Below are 21,112 nucleotides of genomic sequence, written 5' to 3'. Positions count from 1 at the left end.
AGTAGTGCACCCTGGGTCTGATATACAGCAGCTGTCTGTCCATGAGCCTGCGCGGTAGGGGTCTGTGCTCCCCCGCCCGCCTGAGATGTAGCTGGGTCTGCCGGAAATAAACCGGCCTGAGTCATATTGTCCATGGATCGCAGCATACGACCCATGACATCCTAAAATCCAGGTGCAGATGTGAAGTCCACCAGAGCTGGCTCTGCCACAGGCACCTCACCCTGCTCCTCAATAATGGGATTCTCTGCTGGATCCACTGGAGGCATAACCGGAATAGTCCTGGGACGTCCTCGCCCTCTACTACGGGCTGGAGCCCTCTCTCGGCCTCTGCCTCGGCCTCTAGCAACTGGGGGAGTAGCTCTTCCCTGGTCTGGAATCTCATTAGAGCGTGTTCTCACCATATGTGAGAGAATAAGAGAAGGATATTTAGTACTATATCAATTGCACGATGGAATACGAAGAAAGGTAGTATCCTAACACCATATAGCCTCTCGAAGATAAGTACAGACGTCTCCGTACCGATCCGCAAGACTCTATTAGGTCTACTCATAACTTGTGAGACCTACGTGAACCTATGGCTCTGATACCATGTTATCACGACCCAATTTTACCTATAGGTCGTGATGGCGCCCAACACTACAGCTAGGCAAGCCAACTAATAAGTCAAACATATATTGGTTAAACTTTTACTCCAAGAAGATAATAAAATACCAATTTCTACCAATGTGTGTGCCAAGACCCGGTGTCACAAGTGCATGAGCATCTAGTAGATTATACAAAACTCCAAATACTGTCTGAAATGAAATAGACAGAATATAAATATCAGAAGAGACACTGGTAGCTGCAGAACGGCGCAGAAAGGCAGCTCACCACTATGCCTCGAGATGACGTGGGTATGTGATAATATGTCCTCCACCAGTACCTGTCTCAGATCCTGCACAAAAAGTGCAGCAAGTGTAGTATGAGTACGTAAACAACGTGTACCCAGTAAGTATCAAGCCTAATCTCGAAGTGGTAGAGACGAGATGGCCGACCTTGACACTCACTATAAGTCAATAATAATTAAAATAAAACTAGGATATTTAAATCAGCATGATTTATAGAATTTACAATAATTTATTTAATCAGCAAAAATAATCAAATTCCTTCAAATGTATCAATTCTCAATATATTAAGTAAATTCCTTCAATTCAAATAAATTTCAATTTATCAATTAAATCTCATTTACAGGAGTAACAATTAATTCCTTAACAAGCAAGAATAATAATTCATTAAATTCCAAAGATTTTTCCAATTTACTAATTAGCTTCACAAGCTGAAATAAATTATTAAAGCATCGTGTAATTATTATTATTATTAAGCACGATTTATGTCGAGGACATACGACCCGATCCAGAGTGTCGTGTACACTGCCGAGGGACGTGCGGCACGATCCATAGATGCATCTATCCTGCCGAGGCGTTCGGCCCGCTCCACAAGAAAGGAGGACATTTTTCTTATGTGCCTCCGGAAGGAGAGTATATTCATTATAAGATGAATTTGGGAGGAGTACAATTTCTTTTAACAATTAATAGATTTAAACAGACAATCAAGCCTATGAGATTTCCATCATTTAATATCTTTATCTAACAATTCACAATATATTCATATAGATATCAATTAATATAAATAATTCAAAGAATACAATTTACACAAGTAAGGCATGCTTTGAGTCCTAAACTACCCGAACTTTAGCATTAATATTAGCTACGCACGGACTCTCGCCACTTCGTGCCTACGTAGCCCCCCCCACAATTAGCAACAATTATTTAATTTTAATCACCTATGAGGTAATCTCCCCCTCACAAGATTAGACAAGAGAGTTACCTCGTCTTGCTCCAATTTAATCCACAATTTTGCCTTTTCCACGATTATCCAACTCTGTCTGGCTCGAATCTAGCCAAAATAATTTGATACAATCACTAAAAATTATAGGAAATAAATTCTATAAGAAAATACTATATTTTTAATAAAAATCCCGAAATTAATTAAAATTTCGCCCGCGGGACCCACATCTCGGAATACGGCGAAAGTTATGAAATCCGACAACCCATTCAATTACGAGTCCAACCATACCAGTTTCACTCAATTCCGAATCGATACCGAAATCTCAAAATTTCGTTTCTATGAGATTTCTAAACTTTTCCAAATCTCAAATCTTAAAACACTAATTAAATTGTGAAAAACAATGATACACTTGTATATGTAGACCAAATCCGAGCTAGAATCACTTACCCCAATGTTTTTCCCTTGAAAATCTGCCAAAAGTCGTCTCTGCTCAAGCTTAAGTTCGTAAAAAATGGCAAATGGGACGAATGCCCTCTTTTTATAAAACTGCCCAGCAGCCTTCGGAACTGGTCCTCGAACTGGGCCTCGATCGCGGCATCGAACATGTGCCTTTGATCAGGGCATCGAGGTTGTGCCTTCGATCAGGGCATCGAGCTTGGGTCTCGATCCTAGCCCTCGAGCCATACCTTCGATCATGCCCTCGAGCCTTGCCTTCGATCGTGACTTCGATTACAAGCTCGAGCCTGGACCTCGGTCATGGATTCGATCAGGGTATCGAGGTTGGGCCTTCGATCATAGCCTCAATCATGGCATCGAGCTTGAGCCTTCGATTGTGACCCTCGATCTTGGGTCTCGATCCTGGCCCTCGAACCTTGCCTTTGATCATGGCCCTCGAGTTGGACCTTCGATCATGGCTTCGATATACTAGCTCAAGCCTGTACCTCGTCAACCCTGGGCTCGATATCTGGCTCAATATCTGGGCTCGATCACAGCCCAGAATATCCAACAGAAGAGGAAAAATTGCAGCAGCTTTTTAACTCAAATTTTTGATCCGTTAACCATCCGAAACTCAACCAAGGCCCTCGGGACCTCAACCAAATATACCAACAAGTCCTAAAATATCATACGAACTTAGTCGAACCTCTAAATCACATCAAACAACGCTAAAACCATGAATCATACCCCAATTCAAGCTTAATGAAACTTAGAATTTTTAACTTCTACATTCGATGCCGGAACCCATCAAATCAACTCCGATTGACCTCAAATTTTACACACAAGTCATAAATTACATAATGGAGCTATGAAAATATTTTCGGAACTGGATTCCGACTCCGGTATCAAAAAGTCAACTCCCCGGTCAAACTTTCAAACTTTAAATTCCTATTTTAGCCATTTCAAGCCTAATTTCACTATGGACTTCCAAATAAAATTTCGATCATGCTCCTAAGTCCAAAATCACCATACGGAGCTGTTGGAATCATCAAAATTCTATTCCGGGGTCGTTTTCTCAAAATGTTGACCGAAGTCAAACTTAGCACTTTAAGGCCAACTTAAGGAACCAAGTGTTCCGGTTTTACCTCAAACACTTCCAAATCCCGAACCAACCATTCCCGCAAGTCATAAATCATTACAAGCACCTACGGAAAGTTTTATTTTAGGGAACGGGGTTCTAAAAGTTAAAATAACCGGTTGGGTCATTACATTATACACCTTACTATCATTGTCATGTGGTACCTTGTAGGGCACAAGTCCATAAATATCGGATATTATAGCTTGGACCGTATTTTATCCAAAAACGTCAAACTTCGACGAAACTTATTTTCTTCGATTTGCTTACCTTTTCACCTTCACGATTTTACTTACCACTTGTTCGAAATAGCATAATACTTATAACCTCAAAATAATTTCATTCCCGAGCTTACGTCGATTAACTTACGACGAAACTTTTAACGTACAAAATTGGGGGATGTGACATCTCATTTCCGAGCTTTCATCAATTTATTTATGGCGTACTCTCACGTACAAAAATATGGAGTGTAACTTCATTCCCCTCTTTGTAACATTCGTCCTCGAATGTTGACTGATGCACTTATCAATTTCGTAACTTATGTCTTTTGAATACTTTAGTACTCTCCTTGCCATCTAGGCAACTGTTCTGTGAATAAATCCTAAGGCCAGGGCATTTCCCCTTTAGGCCTCTTTCTCACACCATGACTTGTGGTCGGAATCTTTTCAATCTTGTAACTGTTGCTACCTTTTATCATGCAGCATGTACGACTCTGACTTTATAAGTGCGTCTATGCGACTTTTCTCTCCTTTTTCCTCCAATTTTTAGCCAATCTCTAGCCCTCACTTTGTAAATATATACAGAGCTTGATAAGATGTCCCTCTGGGCATCTATAGGTATACTGAAGTTCTTCGCTCGGTACTTTGTTGAATTTACGAATATTTCTATATCTTATTTCATAGACTCGGTGTGATGACCCAAAAGGTCATCTTATATTTTGGAACTCGAATCTGTGCTCTTAAGCCTTAAAAATCTCATTTTTACCCTCTTCGATTTGCGTGCGCAGTCCGGGCAGGTTTTCGAAAAGTTTTTATGTTGAAAATTGATGAAAATAAGAATTTATGCCTTAAAAAGTTGATTTTTTTTAATTTGGTCAACATTTTTGGTAAACGGTCCCGGTGGGTCCGTATCAAATTATGGGACCTGGCATATGCCCGAAATCGAATTCGGAGGTCCCTAGCTTGAGTTATGAATTTCTGATGAAAATTAAAAGTCTGGAAATTATTTATTTTTAAGAATTGATTGATGTTTGGCATTGTTAGTACCGGATCCATATTTTGGTTCTGGAGCCCAGTACAGGTTCGTTATGATATTTAAGACTTGTCTGTGAAATTTGGTGAGAAACGGAGTTGATTTAACGTGATTCAGACGTCCAGATGAGAAGATAAGAATTTTAAAAGTGTTCTTGAGAATTTCATTTGATTTGGTGCTAAATTCATAGTTCTAGGTGTTATTTTGGCGATTTGATCGCGCGAAAAAGTTCGTATGATATTTTTAGACTTGTGTGCATGTTTAGTTGGAGCCCCGATGGCTCGGGTGAGTTTCGGGTAGGCCACAGGATGTTTTGGATTTTGAAAATCTGGTATTTTGCTGCAGCAGGTGTTCTGGCAGGTCCTTCTTCGCGTTCGCGAAGGTACTCTCGCGAACGCGAAGAGTAAACTGGGCAGCTGAAGTTTTCTTCTTCGCGAACGCGAAGTCTTCGCGAACGCTTAGTGTTAGGCACACCTGGGGGAGGGTTGGACGTTCCTTCATCGCGAACGCGAGCAATGTCTCGCGAACGCGAAGGCCAGGTGGGAGTAACCACTGCGAACACGAGCAGGGTCTCGCGAACGTGAAGGCTTGGCAGCCAGTACCCTTCGCGAAAGCGACAGTGGCCTCGCAAACGCACACTGTTGCCCAGTGCATAAAACAGAATCAAACATGGGTTTAAGCCATTTTTTCAATATTTTTCAAGAACCAAACGGGTAGAGGCAATTTTGAAGAGTCATTTTCTTCCCCAAAGTGTTGGTAAGTGATTCTAAATCATTTTCTTTCAATTACCCTTTATATTTCTTGAATTATCAACCTAAAATCTAGAGTTTTCATGGTAGAATTAGGGGTTATGGTAGAAACTAGGAATTTCGAAAATTTGGGGATTTAGACTCAATTTATGGTCGGATTTCAAAACTAATTATATATTCGGGCTCGGGGGTGAATGGTTAAATGGATTTTGGTCCGAACCTCGGGTTTTGACCAAGCAGGCCCGGGGTCGATTTTTCGAATTTTTGGAGGAAAATTTGAGAAATTTAATTTATGCAATATAATTGATTTCTTTAGCAATATTTGATATTATTGAGTCATTTTTGAATAGATACGAGTGGTTTGGAGGTGAATTCCAAAGGAAAAGCTGTGATTGAGAATTAAGTGGCCTTCAGAGCAAGGTAAGTATTGTGTCTAACCCTGACTTGAGGGAACTAGGAACCTTAGATTATTTGCTAAGTGAAATTCATGAGAGCGGCGTATATGTGAGGTAACGAGTACTTATGCGCCGCCAATTTACCTGTATTCCATGTTTCTTCCATTTTCTTATATTATCTCTTTCCTATGCCTAATTGCTACATGTTTATACTAGTGTTGTTAAATTGATCGTCATTATCATGGTTACAGATTTTCTGTTGGTAGTATTCATTTAAAAGTTGAGATTTATATTGTGGAGCCAAATGTTGAAGTAAGGTTTGTACTTGTTATTCTATCTCCCTGCTATTATTTATGCATTGTATTATGGTAAGGGAGAGTGTTAATGCACGAATGGTGATGTAGTGCCATATTGTGAGTGTTAATGCACGAAGGGTGATATCGTACCATATTGTGAGTGTTAATCCATGAAGGGTGATGCCATGCCATATTGTGAGTGTTAATGCACGAAGGGTGATGCCGTGCCATATTGTAAGTGTAAAAGCACGAAGGGTGATACTGTGATATGAGAGTTAATGCACGAAGGGTGATGCCGTGCTGTTTCTCTTAATTTTATGGTGAGATTGAGAGTAAAAGCACAAAGGATGATGCCGTGCATTTTTCCTTTACTGTATTCACTATTTCTGTTGATTCATGGTATATTGACTGCTCCGGTGATCATTCTGTTGTAGTTCTTTATCTTGTATTCCCCTCAATATGTTCCCCTCCCGACATTCCTGTTTAGTTCTTCATTTCTGTTGTTTGTATATACACTGTTAAATTGTACCGGTTGATTTGTAGGTGCCTTGCCTTAGCCTCGTCACTACTTCGTCGAGGTTAGGCTTGACACTTACCAGTACATGGGGTCGGTTGTACTGATACTGCACTCTGCACTTTCTGTGCAGATTTTGATACCGTCTCGGGTTGATCGAGATTTTGCTATTGGTCCGTTGTCTGGAGACTCAAGGTAGATCTGTCGGCGTTCACAGACCTTGAAGTCCCCGTTTATCTTTTTTGTTCTACTGTTTCTTTCATTCAGACAGTTGTATTTCTTTCAGACTATTACTTGTAGTAAATTTTAGAATGCTCGTGAATTGTGACTCCAGATCCGGGTGGTAGTAATTAATACCGTTTTATGATATTTCGCACTTATTATATTTCATCTTAGTTAATTATTGATAATTACTGAATGGGAATAAGGAATTATATTAATGATTCTTTAACATTGGCTTGCCTAGCAAGTGAAATGTTAGACACCATCACGGTCCCGTCGGTAGGAAATTTTGAGTCGTGACACCCGGTTATCCATCCGTATGACTTTACTGCATCTAGGTAGGTCATACTATACCATAACTCTTACTTCGATTTATCGTTGTTGAGGTCTGTTACCAAATTCCAAATTACTCTTGTTGCTTATCCCATATGTATAAATCTAGGTCTTTTAATGCTTACTCATTACTGTTCATCTTAAGAATGTCGACCTAATTCTCATCTCATACTTTGTGACTTTTGTCCATCCATTTTTGATTCACCTCAATATTGATCTACAATATACCAGCCTTATAAGAAGTCAGTATGAAGCTCTCACCGGATTGTGTATACACCAGAGGTGCAAGTATTATAATAGAGCTTCTAGTCGTGGATGTGAACGATACCTATGTGGAAGGGGAGTCATGAAAGAAATAGAAGATACAATGCAAGAGTTTAAGGTAGTAAGGTAAAGGTGAACAACACACAAGATACTCAAATGCAAAAGATTGTGGATAGTCCATACTTCGGATAGAAGGCTAAAAGTACTGATATTCAGTATTCAGGAATGATAGTGGCATCGTCAACGGCATGTCTTCCAACCTATGGTTTCTAGGTATCGAAAAGCCTAATTAAGAGAGTAACGAAAGGTTAGAGACGATGTGATGTCTCGCTTGATGTCCCAGAATGACACAAGGAAATCTATGATGCAAGCAAGTTGAAGGAAGGTTACGAGTAGTATAAATAGATATGTGTAGGTCGCAAGCTAAAGTATGGTAAAACGACAAGGTTTTAGGAAGACATGAGTAAGGAATAGAAAGGGCGAGTGAGAAGGTGACGAGAATGGATAAGTCCTCGGGATTAAGCCTATGAAACAAGAGAGCTGATGGTTTTTATAAGTTATAGAAAGCTTAGTATAGCCTGAATGAACTCAAATGAGTCTAAGACCAGTAGCATTTATAAGAGATGGAATGCTGCCCTAGCGTACAATGAGGATGTAATTGTAATAGATAAAGAATGACGTTTGGGCCTTCGATTGAGTAATGATTTGAAGAGAATTTCATAAATTATACGGGACTAAAATACCCACGCAAATGAATCACATTGGGATGCTATAAAATACGCTTATTGAAGTATAATATAGCCACTAAGTGGATCAGGAAAATCACTTCAAATATTCCTCGATGCAACGTAAGCCCTAGTGGCAAGGTATTACGTAAGAAGTTTCAAGTCACCACGCTTCCGCTGAGCTGATAACCTACTTTGAGGATTCTTGCCCTGTCTATCGGGACATGCGGACAAAAAATACAGCATCCCCAGGTAAAAGGGACGTCAGTACAAATAATGTACCGAATATATAAGGAATGAAAATCAGTAAACAATAGACATTAGAGAAACATGGAGTAAAAGACTCAACATGTATATCTGAATATCCTTGTGAATCATTTAATATTATAATGTCATGCATATGCGTATAAATGTCATACCATGCATGGGTATATGCGTTCATAACATCATCAAGCCTCTGAAGGCATCCCATCATATCATCTCGGCCACTGTGGGCAAATTATCAACGTATACCAGCTGATCAGGTGGTGGTGCGTATATAACGTCGTAACTTTTCACATACCCCATATATATATATATATATATATATATATATATATAACCTTTTCCTATACCCCATATACATATATATACATATATACGCGTATATAACGCCATCTGGTCATGGGTCAATGTAAATGAATGCAATGCATGAGAATTACGTCAATAAAATCTTTCGGAGTGTCATTAGACCATTATGCCTTTGATTAATATCATGAAATAAACTTTGTCAACTTACTTATTTTCTGAGACCCATAAAGATGATAGAATAATATTACACATGGGAAATCAAGAACATAAGCATCTCTAGTATTTCTATGAATAGAGTCATTTATGAAAATTGTGCATTTGCTCGTTTCATTTCTGTCGTATAAATCATGCCAAAAGAAAGAAGTGATAGACTTAACATACCTGAGCCGATTCTCTTGACGATCCCTCTAACACACGCCTTTTGTGATAAAACACGTAACGACGGATCGAAGTAGGGAAAAATCCGTATGATATTCTTGAGAACGATTGCACCGTACTCCTTAAAATTATAAAATCCCATGCTATATAGTATAAAATGGTCTTCGTATGAAATGTTTTTAAATACTCACATTGCCATTGCAATCCATGGACCTTGCTGAAGCTTGGTTTTAAGAGATGAGCAATTCAATTGTGAATTAGAAAGGTTATTTAACCTTTAGGTGGGCCCCACGTGATAAGATGACTAATCCATATAATTCTCTAAAGGTGTCACATTACTTTATGACTTAAGAGTCATATTTAACCAAGTTTCTTGGCTGCCACATTGGGGCCCTTAAACTTTATCCAAAGACTTTAATTTCTTAGTTAATTATCCCATCAAAATCATTAAGTAACCTAATTATCCACATAATTAAGAATTATCTCAAATTACTTAAAATACTACTTACTTTTAACATACCTTATACACCTTACTATCATTATCATGTGGTACCTTGTAAGGCACAAGTCCATAAATACCGGGTATTATAGCTTGGACCGTATTTTACCCCGAAACGTCAAACTTCGACGAAACTTATTTTCTTCGATTCGCTTACCCTTTCACCTTCATGAATTTACTTTACCACTTGTTCGAAAATAGCATAATACTTATAACCTCAAAATAATATCATTCCCGAGCTTACGTCGATTAACTTACGACGAAACTTTTAACGTACAAAAATGCAGGATGTGACATATCATTTCCCAACTTTCATCAATTTATTTATGGCGTACTCTCACGTACGAAAATATGAGGTATAACAAAAATGTATATAAAAAAATTATTTACTCTCACAACTTGCTCTAAACATGTTATATCAAAAATTTATTTTCCTTTTTTGATCAAGAACAAAACTGAAGTAAGTTTATTCAGAGTGAATTTCGCCCTCTTAAAATCAAATTGGACGATTTAACCTTATAGTACAAATTCTAATAATGTATATCATGATATATAATATAATATACACATAGATGTACACTATCTCAAATACACATATATTTTTCCCACAATTAAAAAAAGAGGAAAAAAAAAATTAGAATCTGCCTCTTGAAAAAAGAAAGAGAATAAGAAGGAATGTATTGGAGTAGAGCCTATTTTTATCTGTAATTCACGTCATAATATCATTATTAAGGTCATTGACTGAAAAGCTCCAATGAAGTAGTCTTGTTGTATTTTTTGAACTTGAGGCTAAAGAAATTCTCTTCCCTGGTTATATGTATTTCATCGTTTAAGGATCTGATGGTGTATTCAACAAGTATTTCAATGGAATGTATTTTAGTAATTTGAATTGCTGAGTGAATTGTTTGAAAGAGATGAGTTGGTTGATGAGGTTATACAACTTTAAGAAGATTACGGGGAGAAAAAAGAAGAAGAAATTGAAGAAAAAATACGGGAAAAGTGAAGAAGAGATACAAGGAGAGAACAGAAGAAAATATTGAAGAAGAAATATGGGGAAAGTGAAGAAGAGATACATGGAGAGTGAATAAATAAGGAACTATGTTTTTTTGGGATTTGGTTATGTAATACTAATTTTTTGGGGCTACCTTTGCCAAACATAAAAGAAGGCTAAAAAATTGCCAATTCTCTTTATGAGTTGTTATACAATGCCATTTTTTCATGTTTAAAATTTCCCTTCTTCTATAGAGAGAACAATGTTGGGCTGGGCTTTTATGGTCAGGTGAGTAAAGTTCAGCCCATTGCAGATAAGCTTGGGTTTGTGCAAAACCCGAATCATAGTTTGCATAAATAGAAGGGATCTTCTATAAACAACTCTAAAGAGCAATTGGCAGCCATTTAGCCAATAATTGGTATTTGCACCTATAGCCTAAAAATATTGGCAACATCTAAATAGAACTTTGTCTCTCTTTCTTTACATTTTTTTTCAAAAACTCAATCTTTTCTCGAACAACCCCTCAATAACCCATAAAACTTGGAGAAAAAGGCACATTTTTTGACACATTTTTCGATAATATATATCATATATTCTTTTTGTATTGTACATATTATACTTGATAAATAATTTTCTTACTAACCATAAAAAGAAGAGGAGAAATTTGTCTAATTTCCGAAACAATTATTTTTGATAAACCAAACAAAGAAACATTTTTCTAAAACAATATTTGGGCGAAAACATCCATCAAATGTTTGATATATTACAATTTGACCCCTCAAGTTCTTATTTATTTTTAGGCTTTGCCCAACTTAAAATCCAGTGGCTTCTACATTTGACAAGTAGCAGCACTTCACAACATTTACGTGGAACCTTTCCCTGATATTCATGCTCACACTATTCACACTTCAATCTTTTGTCTCTATTGAGCTCCAAAATAGTAGCAGAGAAAATCGTTAACAATGTGTCGATCGGCGGCGAAGCGGTTACTGCCGGCAGTTTACCGCCGGATTTACAGTCGGCCGGAACTTGCAATATCGTCTAGTGGAACCCTAACAGTAAACAATTCCACTCGATTTATGACTTCAGCTGCCACCGGAAACTTAACGGATCAGAACCCTACTCCGGCTAACCCTATTCCAGTTGACTCTATTCCGGTTAACTATACGGCGTCGTCATCGTTCAAGGAAGAAGGAAGGACACATCATCATGAAAAATCGAGCTCGAGAACAAAACGACCTAAAGCTCATTACAAGGACGAAGAGGCGCGTGTGCTCAGTGCCTCTCTCCCTCACGTGGTTCGTTATATTTAATATCTCTCTGTTTCGTGGATTGGATATGAATTGTTGAATTATATTTGTGTATATTTATGTGACTGATTACTTTGTTGTTGTCTGATGTGTTTTTGATTGAATTCGTTTTTGGGGATAATGTTGTTGATTTGGTGGAATTGGCTGAATAAATTGTTGTATTTGACCTTGGAATTTGTTGACATGCTTTGTAATTCTACTGCAGAACTTCTTTAGTGTAGAAGTAGTTTCTGTAAGCATATTCAGTAATACCATTGGAAAAGAAAAATAGGTGGAAAATGAACCTCATTAAAAAGTTAATGGAGCTTCCGTGATATAAGGAAGGTGATGCCTGTAATAGAAGGTTCACCTAAGTTCTAATATACATACAAAAAAAAGAACAAAGAAACCGGATATTTGGATGTTCAAATGCGTTGGTATGGAGGAATATGTTTTCTTGAGAATTATTTTATGGGGAAGATGTTTTACTTTGAGAAATCATATTTTGGGATTGTTTTCCTATATTTGATTAGGTATAAAGGTCGGTGATATATGATTAACCCTACAAAGTGTATGGTAAGATATGATGGATAATGATTTAGTGGTAATTCTGAATATTAAAGGTTGGCAACAAAGTCTGAGTGTTGATTAAAGTAAGTGATGTGGAGTAAGAATTGATATATTTGTCAAGGAAGTTGACTCTCCCAGAAGAGAAGGAAGTCATTTTCTCCCTTTTGGTGGAAATATTTCCATTGGGGAGACATTATTTTCTTACAATTTAGGGTAACCAAACACTGAAATGATCTCGTCAAGGAAAGTTCTTTTGAAAAATATTTTCCGTCATACAAACACACATCCCCCGTTCCATTTTGAATATATTGGACTTGAAATTGGTGCTTGGTGACTTGTTTGCAGCTTCGGCTAGGGTGGACTGAAACAGCCCTGATTTCAGGTGCAAGGGATGTTGGGGTGTCGCCTTCCATTGTTGGATCATTTCCTCGGAAAGAAGCTGCGCTAGTGGAGGTAAATGATGGTTCGCCTACATTTACTCATAGTTCTAGATTCTTTAATGTGATTGGTCTTTTGCGGGCATTATAGAGCTCTAACATCTTTGGCTTTATGTTGTTGTGTTGTAACATCTTTGGCTTTGCTAAAAATGTTGAAATAAGCTTGTCTGCCTTTCAGTTGTTAATCTTTTCTTCTGGTTTTCCCCTTATTCTATCTGCACTTGTTTTGCCTGGTAATAAGTGTAAGTCAGAGAACTCCTTTGAGATAAATTATGCAAAGTAAAAAAAGTAATGATCGTGTTTCCATGATAAAAGGGTTATTAATGATATATTCCTGCCAGCTTATTTTATGTAACTATATATGCCATACGTGCTTTTTATGATGAACATACCAAAGAATGAGCTAAATCCTAAGATATTGCTAATTTGCATAGTGTTTGCGAGAAGGGCTTAAAAGCTTACACGTTGCAGCCGCAAACCTCTAATGGTTTCCCTGACTTTGTTTTTAACACAAATTACCATTGGCAAGGTGCTTAGTGCTCTGTCATTCAGCAATCAATCTTCGGCTTTTCTTGAATCAATATCATGTTGTAACTTACACTGATTTTTTTACCTGTATTAACAATTGCTTAGCTGATCTAGTGAGTATTTTTATTTTCTCTTTTTGTGGGAACCAATAAGTTAATCCTCTATTAACTTTTTATATTGAACTTCTTTTTCTCAGTATTTTATGGATGAGTGTCTCGAAAGACTCATCGATATCATTGAATCAGCGGAGGATCTGAAAAACTTGATACCTAGTGAGCGGGTGGCAAAGCTTGTCAAAATTCGCTTGGAAACACAGGCCCCGTACATATCAAAATGGGCCCAAGCTCTCAGTATACAGGTACTTCCTTAAAGTTTACATCTTTTCAGGCCCCTTTCCTTTTTGGTTTGTAGAAATTCAGACAACTTCTGATTGTAGGCTCAACCCTTGAATGTTCCTACAAGCTTCAAGCAGCGCGCAATGCTGGTTGATGAGATCTGGCATGCCGTTGATGATGATGCCAGTGAAATTGATTGGTATGTGAAGCGCACTATCCTAGGTGGAATATACTCCACGACAGAACTATACATGCTGACAGATAGCTCTCCAGGTGTGTCATTTTAACTGTTATGTATTTTGTCTGATGCTCATTCTTCTCCTGTTATCCTTCTAATATTATGGTTTAAGTCTTACTAAAATTTTATGATCAATTAAAATTGAGCCCCATTATAATCCTAACATGCCCCACCGTCAACAGTTCTTCCTGCTTCGCACTGTTTTATTGACATGGGACTATTTCATAGAGTTGGCTGGAAGCCTCTTAGGTTGTTAGTAACTATTCATACTTCGCTAAATCACTCTCTAAATATATGGAAAAAAAGCATTTTTTGATGTAACAGAATTATCTCTTGGGATGGCAAGGCAAGAGGCATGGCAACAGAATTATCTCTTGGGATAATAATCCAGCAAAAGATGTACTCTTGCTGGAGCCTTGGTTCATCAAACTGAAGTTGCCAATGTCACTTTTCCAACTCTCCTAACATTGTTACGTGAAAAAACAGGACACTTGCTCCATATTCGGTACAAGGTCCTCTTTTGATGTGTTTATGTAACAACTTTGCTCTCACTTAGCAATGTATCTGTAGTTGCATGTTTTTCGCTAGAAATTACTTTAGAGCGTGATTCCTATGCCAGACATTATTTGTTGGATTAGGAATCTTTTGGTGAAAGGATATAAATATGAATGACTTTAGAATAGAAAGGGAGGTGGCACCTCATACCAGATATCCTAGGGAAATGGATTTCATATGGTTTTGGTGCTTTTTAAGAATCTAAGCTTCATGAAGCTCTTGACGCAACCATGCCTGCCATTATTTCCAAATTGCTTTGCAGTCTTATAATTCATCTTCCCTCTGCTCTCCTTTCTTGTACCTCTCCTCTACCACTTCTAATCCTGAAGTATAATCCAATGGGCAATCTGCTTTGCCTACTTTTTGGTTTTAGAGGCACAGTTGAAGCTTAACTGCCTCCAACCCCTCTGATAATTAGTTGGGCAGCTAATATAGCAAACAAAACTTCCCTTGCGAGCAGCCTCTATTGGAATATTCTTCCACTTTCACCAATAATTTCCATGTATTCAGAAAGGTCTCTTCTCTGCTCTCTCTAGAAGGTGTTGTTCGTTTTGTTTACTTTGCATCTGTCTTATATTTCTCGGCTTTATTGTTTATCTGTTGACAGATTTTCGTGATACATGGGCATTCTTGGATGCACGAATCAAAGATGCATTTGATCTGAAAAAGACTGCTCAAGAGGTATTTTGCTGCTAATGTGATTATTTTGTTTCAACTATCCCTAAAAAGAGGCGACTGGGATTCTATCTTGCACTTCAAAGTTTTGGTTCTGAGAACAAACCTGCAATTTTGCAGGCACAACGTTTGGCTGAAGCAGTTGGTGCAGGAATGGGAGGCTCTTTGCAAGGTTTTATGCAGAGGGTCTTCACGCGTTGAATACAGTTTGCACAGTGGCTAATACTATTTTATGGGCCTGGTGGTTTGCAAAATAAAAATCATAATTTGTGTCTATCAGCAGAGCTGCTAATTTGAATTAGCGGAATACCATGCAGTCGACTTGCCATTTTGGCCACAGCATGTGCTTATACACGTTGATACTGCTTATTTCTGGCAAAATGAGAATATTGTTACAAGTAGAAAGCTGTTTCATTTGTTTATTTGCTGTCCGAACGGCATGCATAGAGAAAACATTTAATCTTTTCATCAGTAACTTTAAACATAAGGTTTGACTTGCTTCACTTGGTTTCAGTTTAGCTTGTAATTGTGTTAGGTAATGGACGATAGAGAGAGATCAATTATAGAGGACTAATGACAAATGTGTATTTGCAGTTTTACTTGGATGAAATGTCTAATGCTGCTGGGGATGTATGATTATTTCAGTCTCTCTCAATATAAAGTTGAGTCTTCTATGCTAAGGTGGGGTTATCGTATGGTCTAAATTCTAATAGCTGTTACCTAGAGGATATAGTGACCTCTATTTTTAATATTGAAATTACCCACTTGCAAATACAAGTCTGTAGTAGCAGAAGTCTAACGATAATAAAAACGCTTCGGACCAACATAAACTACATTGGGTTAAAATGAAATTCAGCGAAATAAATGAACTAAATCAGCACTAACATAGAGCTAATTAATGGTCCAGTCTATCTTCATTAGAATCTCGCTTAATTGGAATGGGAATAATTGACATCAGGTAGCAGTGGCAAAGCCACATGGTCATAAGGGTTTGCCACATGGTCATAAGGGTCGTCGAAAAATTGCATTGTGTACATGGGTAAAATATTACGTTTTAGAGGTATATAACACACTGAAAATCCTTTGTCGGAATTTTTTTTCACTTCTTTTAAATTTGAACACCCATGGAAAAATTCCTAATTTTACCACTGTCAGGTAGGTTGGAATGCCATCTAAAACAGACTTAATCAGAGTAATCTTCTACCAAAGGATAAATACTACTACTTCCGAGGGGATAAAAGATAAGAAATGCAATATTTGCTCTCATTTTTTTTTATAAGTAGCATATTTAATAACATTAACTAGTCAAAACTCATAATGTGTTCTTTAAGGCACCAAAACTAAGTCCTTGTTCACATTAAAATAACTACACGGACATTGCACGATAAACATTTTTAAATCCCTAGCACCAAAAGGAAATTGAAAAAGAGAAAAACACTAATTCAGATGAAATTTTGAAGTTTGAATGTAGACAGCAACAACAAACCAAGTATAATTCCGCAAGTGGAGTTTGGGAAGTGTACTGTGTACGCAGACCTTACCCCTACATGGGGAAGATAGGAAGATTGAATGTGGACAACAACAACAAAAAGAAACCCAGTATAATCCTTCAAGTGGAGTTTGGGGAGGGTAGTGAAGACCTTACCCCTACCTGGTGAAGGTAGGAAGTTTGAATGTGGACATCCACAATAATTTTCTCCAGGAGAGAAGGAAACTTGCATCACACTGATAATGATGCAGAGATTACATACATGCACACAGTTTCTTGGCTTGGTGGTGGAACTAATTTGGCTATCATGGGTAGAATAAGCAAGTCATCAGGAAAGATCATATGACAAAATTTGTAATGATCTCCAATGCCAACAGCAAGGTATATCCATATGATTATTCTCATAACAACAAAGAAGAATCAGTAAAAATAAATGAATTACATACAAAAGTATGGTTTCACATGTAGGTTACAACTGAATCACCAGTAGTCGCCACAAGAACAAGTGCCATCCTTGAATCGATGAAATCTGCTGGCATCCCTAACAACAATTTCTCGTTTAGTAATCATGGCTATCAACTTAATTGCATTGTGGCAATCGTTGCAGATCCTATGGCTCTGAACAAGTTGCAGTGAGGTTGAACTGGATGTGCTTATGAGCCCAAAAGATATTGCCAACTTCTCACTGTGATAATGAGGCAATTTTTGTTCTCGTTCATCTACATCGGGAAGTAAGGTTTTTCCCTCTGTAATATAGCCATGCTTGGAAATCTCCAGCATAAGCTCATCCAATTTTTGATATATCTCCTTGGTTTGCACATGGCACTTATCTCCGGACAGGAAAACATGTGGCTGCTTCTTTATATCTATCCATGTGCATGCCGGCTTTATTCTCAGACCTTTTCTCTTCAATGTTTGAACAACTGCAGCAGCTTCATCTTGCTTCCCGGAGCTGTTGTATATATTCAAAAGCATCACATAATTGCTAAGTTTTTCTGGTTCCATACCGTAAAGTTTCTCAGCTGCAAATTTTCCTAGCTCAAAATTCTTATGGACTCTACAAGCTGTCAGTACCGCCGCCCACATATTAATAGTAGGCCTAAATGGAGCATCTCTGATTAATGCAAAAGCTTCATCTAAAAGTCCTTCTCTACCCAACAATTCAATCATACATGCATAGTGCATTGCTCGAGGCTTCACACTGTAATCTCTACTCATTGATTCAAATATTTCCCACCCATGATCTGATAAACCTGAATAGCGACATGCAGATAAAACAGCCAAAAAAGTAACATGATTGGGCATCATTCCTTCACGAACCATTCGCTCAAATAGCTCAACAGCCTCAATCCCTTGGCCATGATTACCATATCCACCGATTAAGGCGTTCCAGGAAATAACATTCTTTTTGGGCATCCTCTCAAAAACATTCCGAGCATCTTCTATCCTTCCCCATTTGATATAGAAATCAACTAGTGCTGTGTTGGCAACTACATCTAATCCAAATCCATGTCGAACTAGCCCAGCATGAGCTTGTTTAGCATGCTCTAGTGAAGCTAATCTCGTGCAAACTCTGATTATGATTGAAAATGTGAAGTGATCCATTTTGACACCAGCATCTCGCATCTCATAGTACATACGTAAAGCCTCCTCACTATAGCCATGGAGCGCGTAACCAGCAATAATCGTATTCCACCCTACTGTGGTCTTCACCGGCATCTGATCAAAAACAAACTGAGCATCCTCTATGCTACCGCACTTGCTGTACATATCAATTAAAGCACAAGACATGAAAACATTATCGTCTTCCCCCATTTTCAAAGCACAACAATGCAACTGCTGTCCCAAAGAAATAACCTCTAAACCAGAAGATGCTCTAATCATCGTGGCATATATCCGAGAATCAGCACCAGAGTACTCCTCCTCCTCCTCCTCCAGCATCACAAAAAACAACCTAAACGCCTCTACATAATCCCCTAAATCCACTAGCCCTCCAACCATCGTATTCCAAGAAATCAAGTTCCTCTCAGGCATATCATCGAATATCATACGTGCATCTAACATCATTTTACATTTTACATGCATAGACAACACCCTATTCCATAAATACTGGTCTAATACTAATCCAGAACTAACCATGTGATTATGCACCCTTTTAACACCTCTAATCGACCTTAACCCAATACAAGCAGTAATCAAAGCATCATAAGTACTACTACCTAACTGACAATCACCTTCACATTCTAACAGCTCGAAAAAATCAAGCGCCTCGTGATACCTTTTATGAAAAACTAACTTCTCTATTTGAGCACTAATCCCTGAACTTGAAGAATCCTCAATTTGGGTTACTTTTTCTTCAATCAAAATTTCCTCCTTTTTTGAAGGTTTAAACATGGGTCTTGGCTTTATAAACCCATGTTCAGAAAGTGAGCCTTTGATCTTAAAAAACGCATTTTTATACCTTTTCTTACTGAATAAAGAGCAATGACCCGAAAGACAAAGTCTTTCCTTTAAAACTTGTGGGTCTGTCAAGAAAGCTGCATACTTGCAGCTGCTCTTTAGCTGATTCAGTGGCAATGATATGTCCATTTTCAGGATTATAGCAACAGAAAGATAAAGGGTGTTTTAAGAAATTAGTTAAAGTTACAGTTTACCTCCAATTTTTGAATCAGATTTGGAGAAATTGCATCAATTGGGCATCAATCAACCCAGTTCAGTGTGGGTACAAACGATAATGGGGAAATGAGTGAATTTTCTGATCTCCACAACGAACTCCGCAATTGTAATATTGATATTTGCAGCTTCGAAAAATCCGCCACTTATTTTATTTTATTTTATTTTTTTCCTTTTTTGGCTTCGGCCGTTGGGTAGTTGATAGTTGGTAACCAATGAAGAGAAGATCTTTCCTCTTTCAAGGGAAATATCATGACCTCCGTGGTTTTTCAAACTTTGGGCTCAGTGAGAGATAAATCGATTGGGCTTATATGAGAAGATTGCATAATTAGCCTATTTCAAGAAGAGAAGTGCATAAATAGCCGCTTAAAGGCAGGAAATTACGCCTTGAAAATGAATGGTCTTGATTTTTTAACCCCCGGTTGTCTCGTGATCAAACCTTTAAGGTTAAAAGTTAAAGTGTTGCTAATGGGACAAGCGAGGAGCAATAATTGTTAAACTTGAAGTTCTGTGCTGATAGGGCAAGCGAGATCAAAAAATCAAGAATGACAGCCGAAATGTGCAAATCACCAGCTTGAAGGATCGCTATTTTGAGACATAGGCGGATTTTACAAAATATCTAAATTTTAGTCACCTTTCAGTATGAAACTGGGAACTAGCTAAGCCTAGCTTCAGATGACGAATTGATGCAATTTCTCCAAATCTGATTCAAAAATTGGAGGTAATATATATTTTTATATTATATTTGAACTGCTTTCCTATTTAAATAATATTTTTTATTATTAATTTTTCGTGTAATAGTAAAAAATATACCCAATTATTAAAGAACAACTAAGAAATTTTTTAAGAATATAAATGTGTTAGAAAGAGAAAGTTGGTAAGAGGTAATACCACTAATGATTCTGCAAACATAAAGATCTAAAAGTGGAATGTCATATCGATCTTTTTACTCTTTAAAAATAAAATTTATCTTAAATAAAATTATAATTATGATTAAATATTCAAAACAAGAGATGAACTAATATTAAGAATTTGAATCAACAGAAAATAAATTATTTTTTATGTTAAGACCAAATAATCAAATCTTTCAATTAATTATTTAGCAATAAAATCCTATTCAATTATTTTTTAAATTCATCATACGAGTAAAATTACTTAAATCTTAAGGTACATAAATTTATTTCATAAAAGATAAATTTATCTCAAGTTAAAAAAATCTTAAGGTACATAAATTTATTTCATAAAAAGAGCGTTAGAGATTAAAAAAAATAGATCACAAAGGAAAAAAATTAGTATAGTATTAAGAAGGACATACAAGTGTCTGAGGAAGTACAATCAAAGATACATCCTAAACAAGAACAAACTTTCAAGACTATATTATAAAGAGTCGCCTCTGGTACAGTGGGATTAGCCTTTGCAGATGCATCTGGCGGAATCGAAATAATATTTCTATATCATGCATTACTTACAAATGTGAGATCAAGATGCATAATACCATTAACAATAATAATGGTGGGGTACCAACAATAATTTTATTATGAGATCGTACAACTCATTTTAGATTTGATATACCTTTTCAAACAACGAAAATAACCATCACAAATATATCAAAGTAGAGCAATAGTGCTAAATTTATAAGGAAAGTAATATTTGATAATATGGTATAAAGCGCTTATGGCTAAGCGTCAAACGATCAAAACAATTGCCCAAGGTTTAAGAGAATATATTGGATATCAATG

At 37.2% G+C, this 21,112-nt stretch overlaps 2 protein-coding genes across 2 annotated transcripts; one reads left to right on the top strand and one right to left on the bottom strand.

The window, feature by feature from the left end:
• Positions 1 to 11,427: 11,427 nt before the first annotated feature.
• On the top strand, positions 11,428 to 15,850 carry LOC104093242 (uncharacterized). The gene is made up of 6 exons (XM_009598971.3): positions 11,428 to 11,882; positions 12,789 to 12,896; positions 13,605 to 13,766; positions 13,845 to 14,016; positions 15,144 to 15,217; positions 15,332 to 15,850. Exons 1-6 carry the CDS (start codon positions 11,547 to 11,549, stop codon positions 15,410 to 15,412), a joined length of 933 nt encoding a protein of 310 aa, XP_009597266.1. The 5' UTR covers positions 11,428 to 11,546; the 3' UTR covers positions 15,413 to 15,850.
• Positions 15,851 to 17,028: 1,178 nt separating this feature from the next.
• LOC104093233 (pentatricopeptide repeat-containing protein At5g50390, chloroplastic) lies at positions 17,029 to 19,606 on the bottom strand. Its single transcript, XM_009598963.4, has one exon. It carries the CDS (start codon positions 19,287 to 19,289, stop codon positions 17,181 to 17,183), a length of 2,109 nt encoding a protein of 702 aa, XP_009597258.1. The 5' UTR covers positions 19,290 to 19,606; the 3' UTR covers positions 17,029 to 17,180.
• Between the last annotated feature and the right edge of the window lie 1,506 nt (positions 19,607 to 21,112).

Source organism: Nicotiana tomentosiformis, chromosome 7, assembly GCF_000390325.3.
Source record: "Nicotiana tomentosiformis chromosome 7, ASM39032v3, whole genome shotgun sequence".
Taxonomy (NCBI): Eukaryota; Viridiplantae; Streptophyta; class Magnoliopsida; order Solanales; family Solanaceae; genus Nicotiana; species Nicotiana tomentosiformis.
Note: the sequence above shows the minus strand (reverse complement) of the source record. Positions and strands in the feature narration are given on the sequence as shown.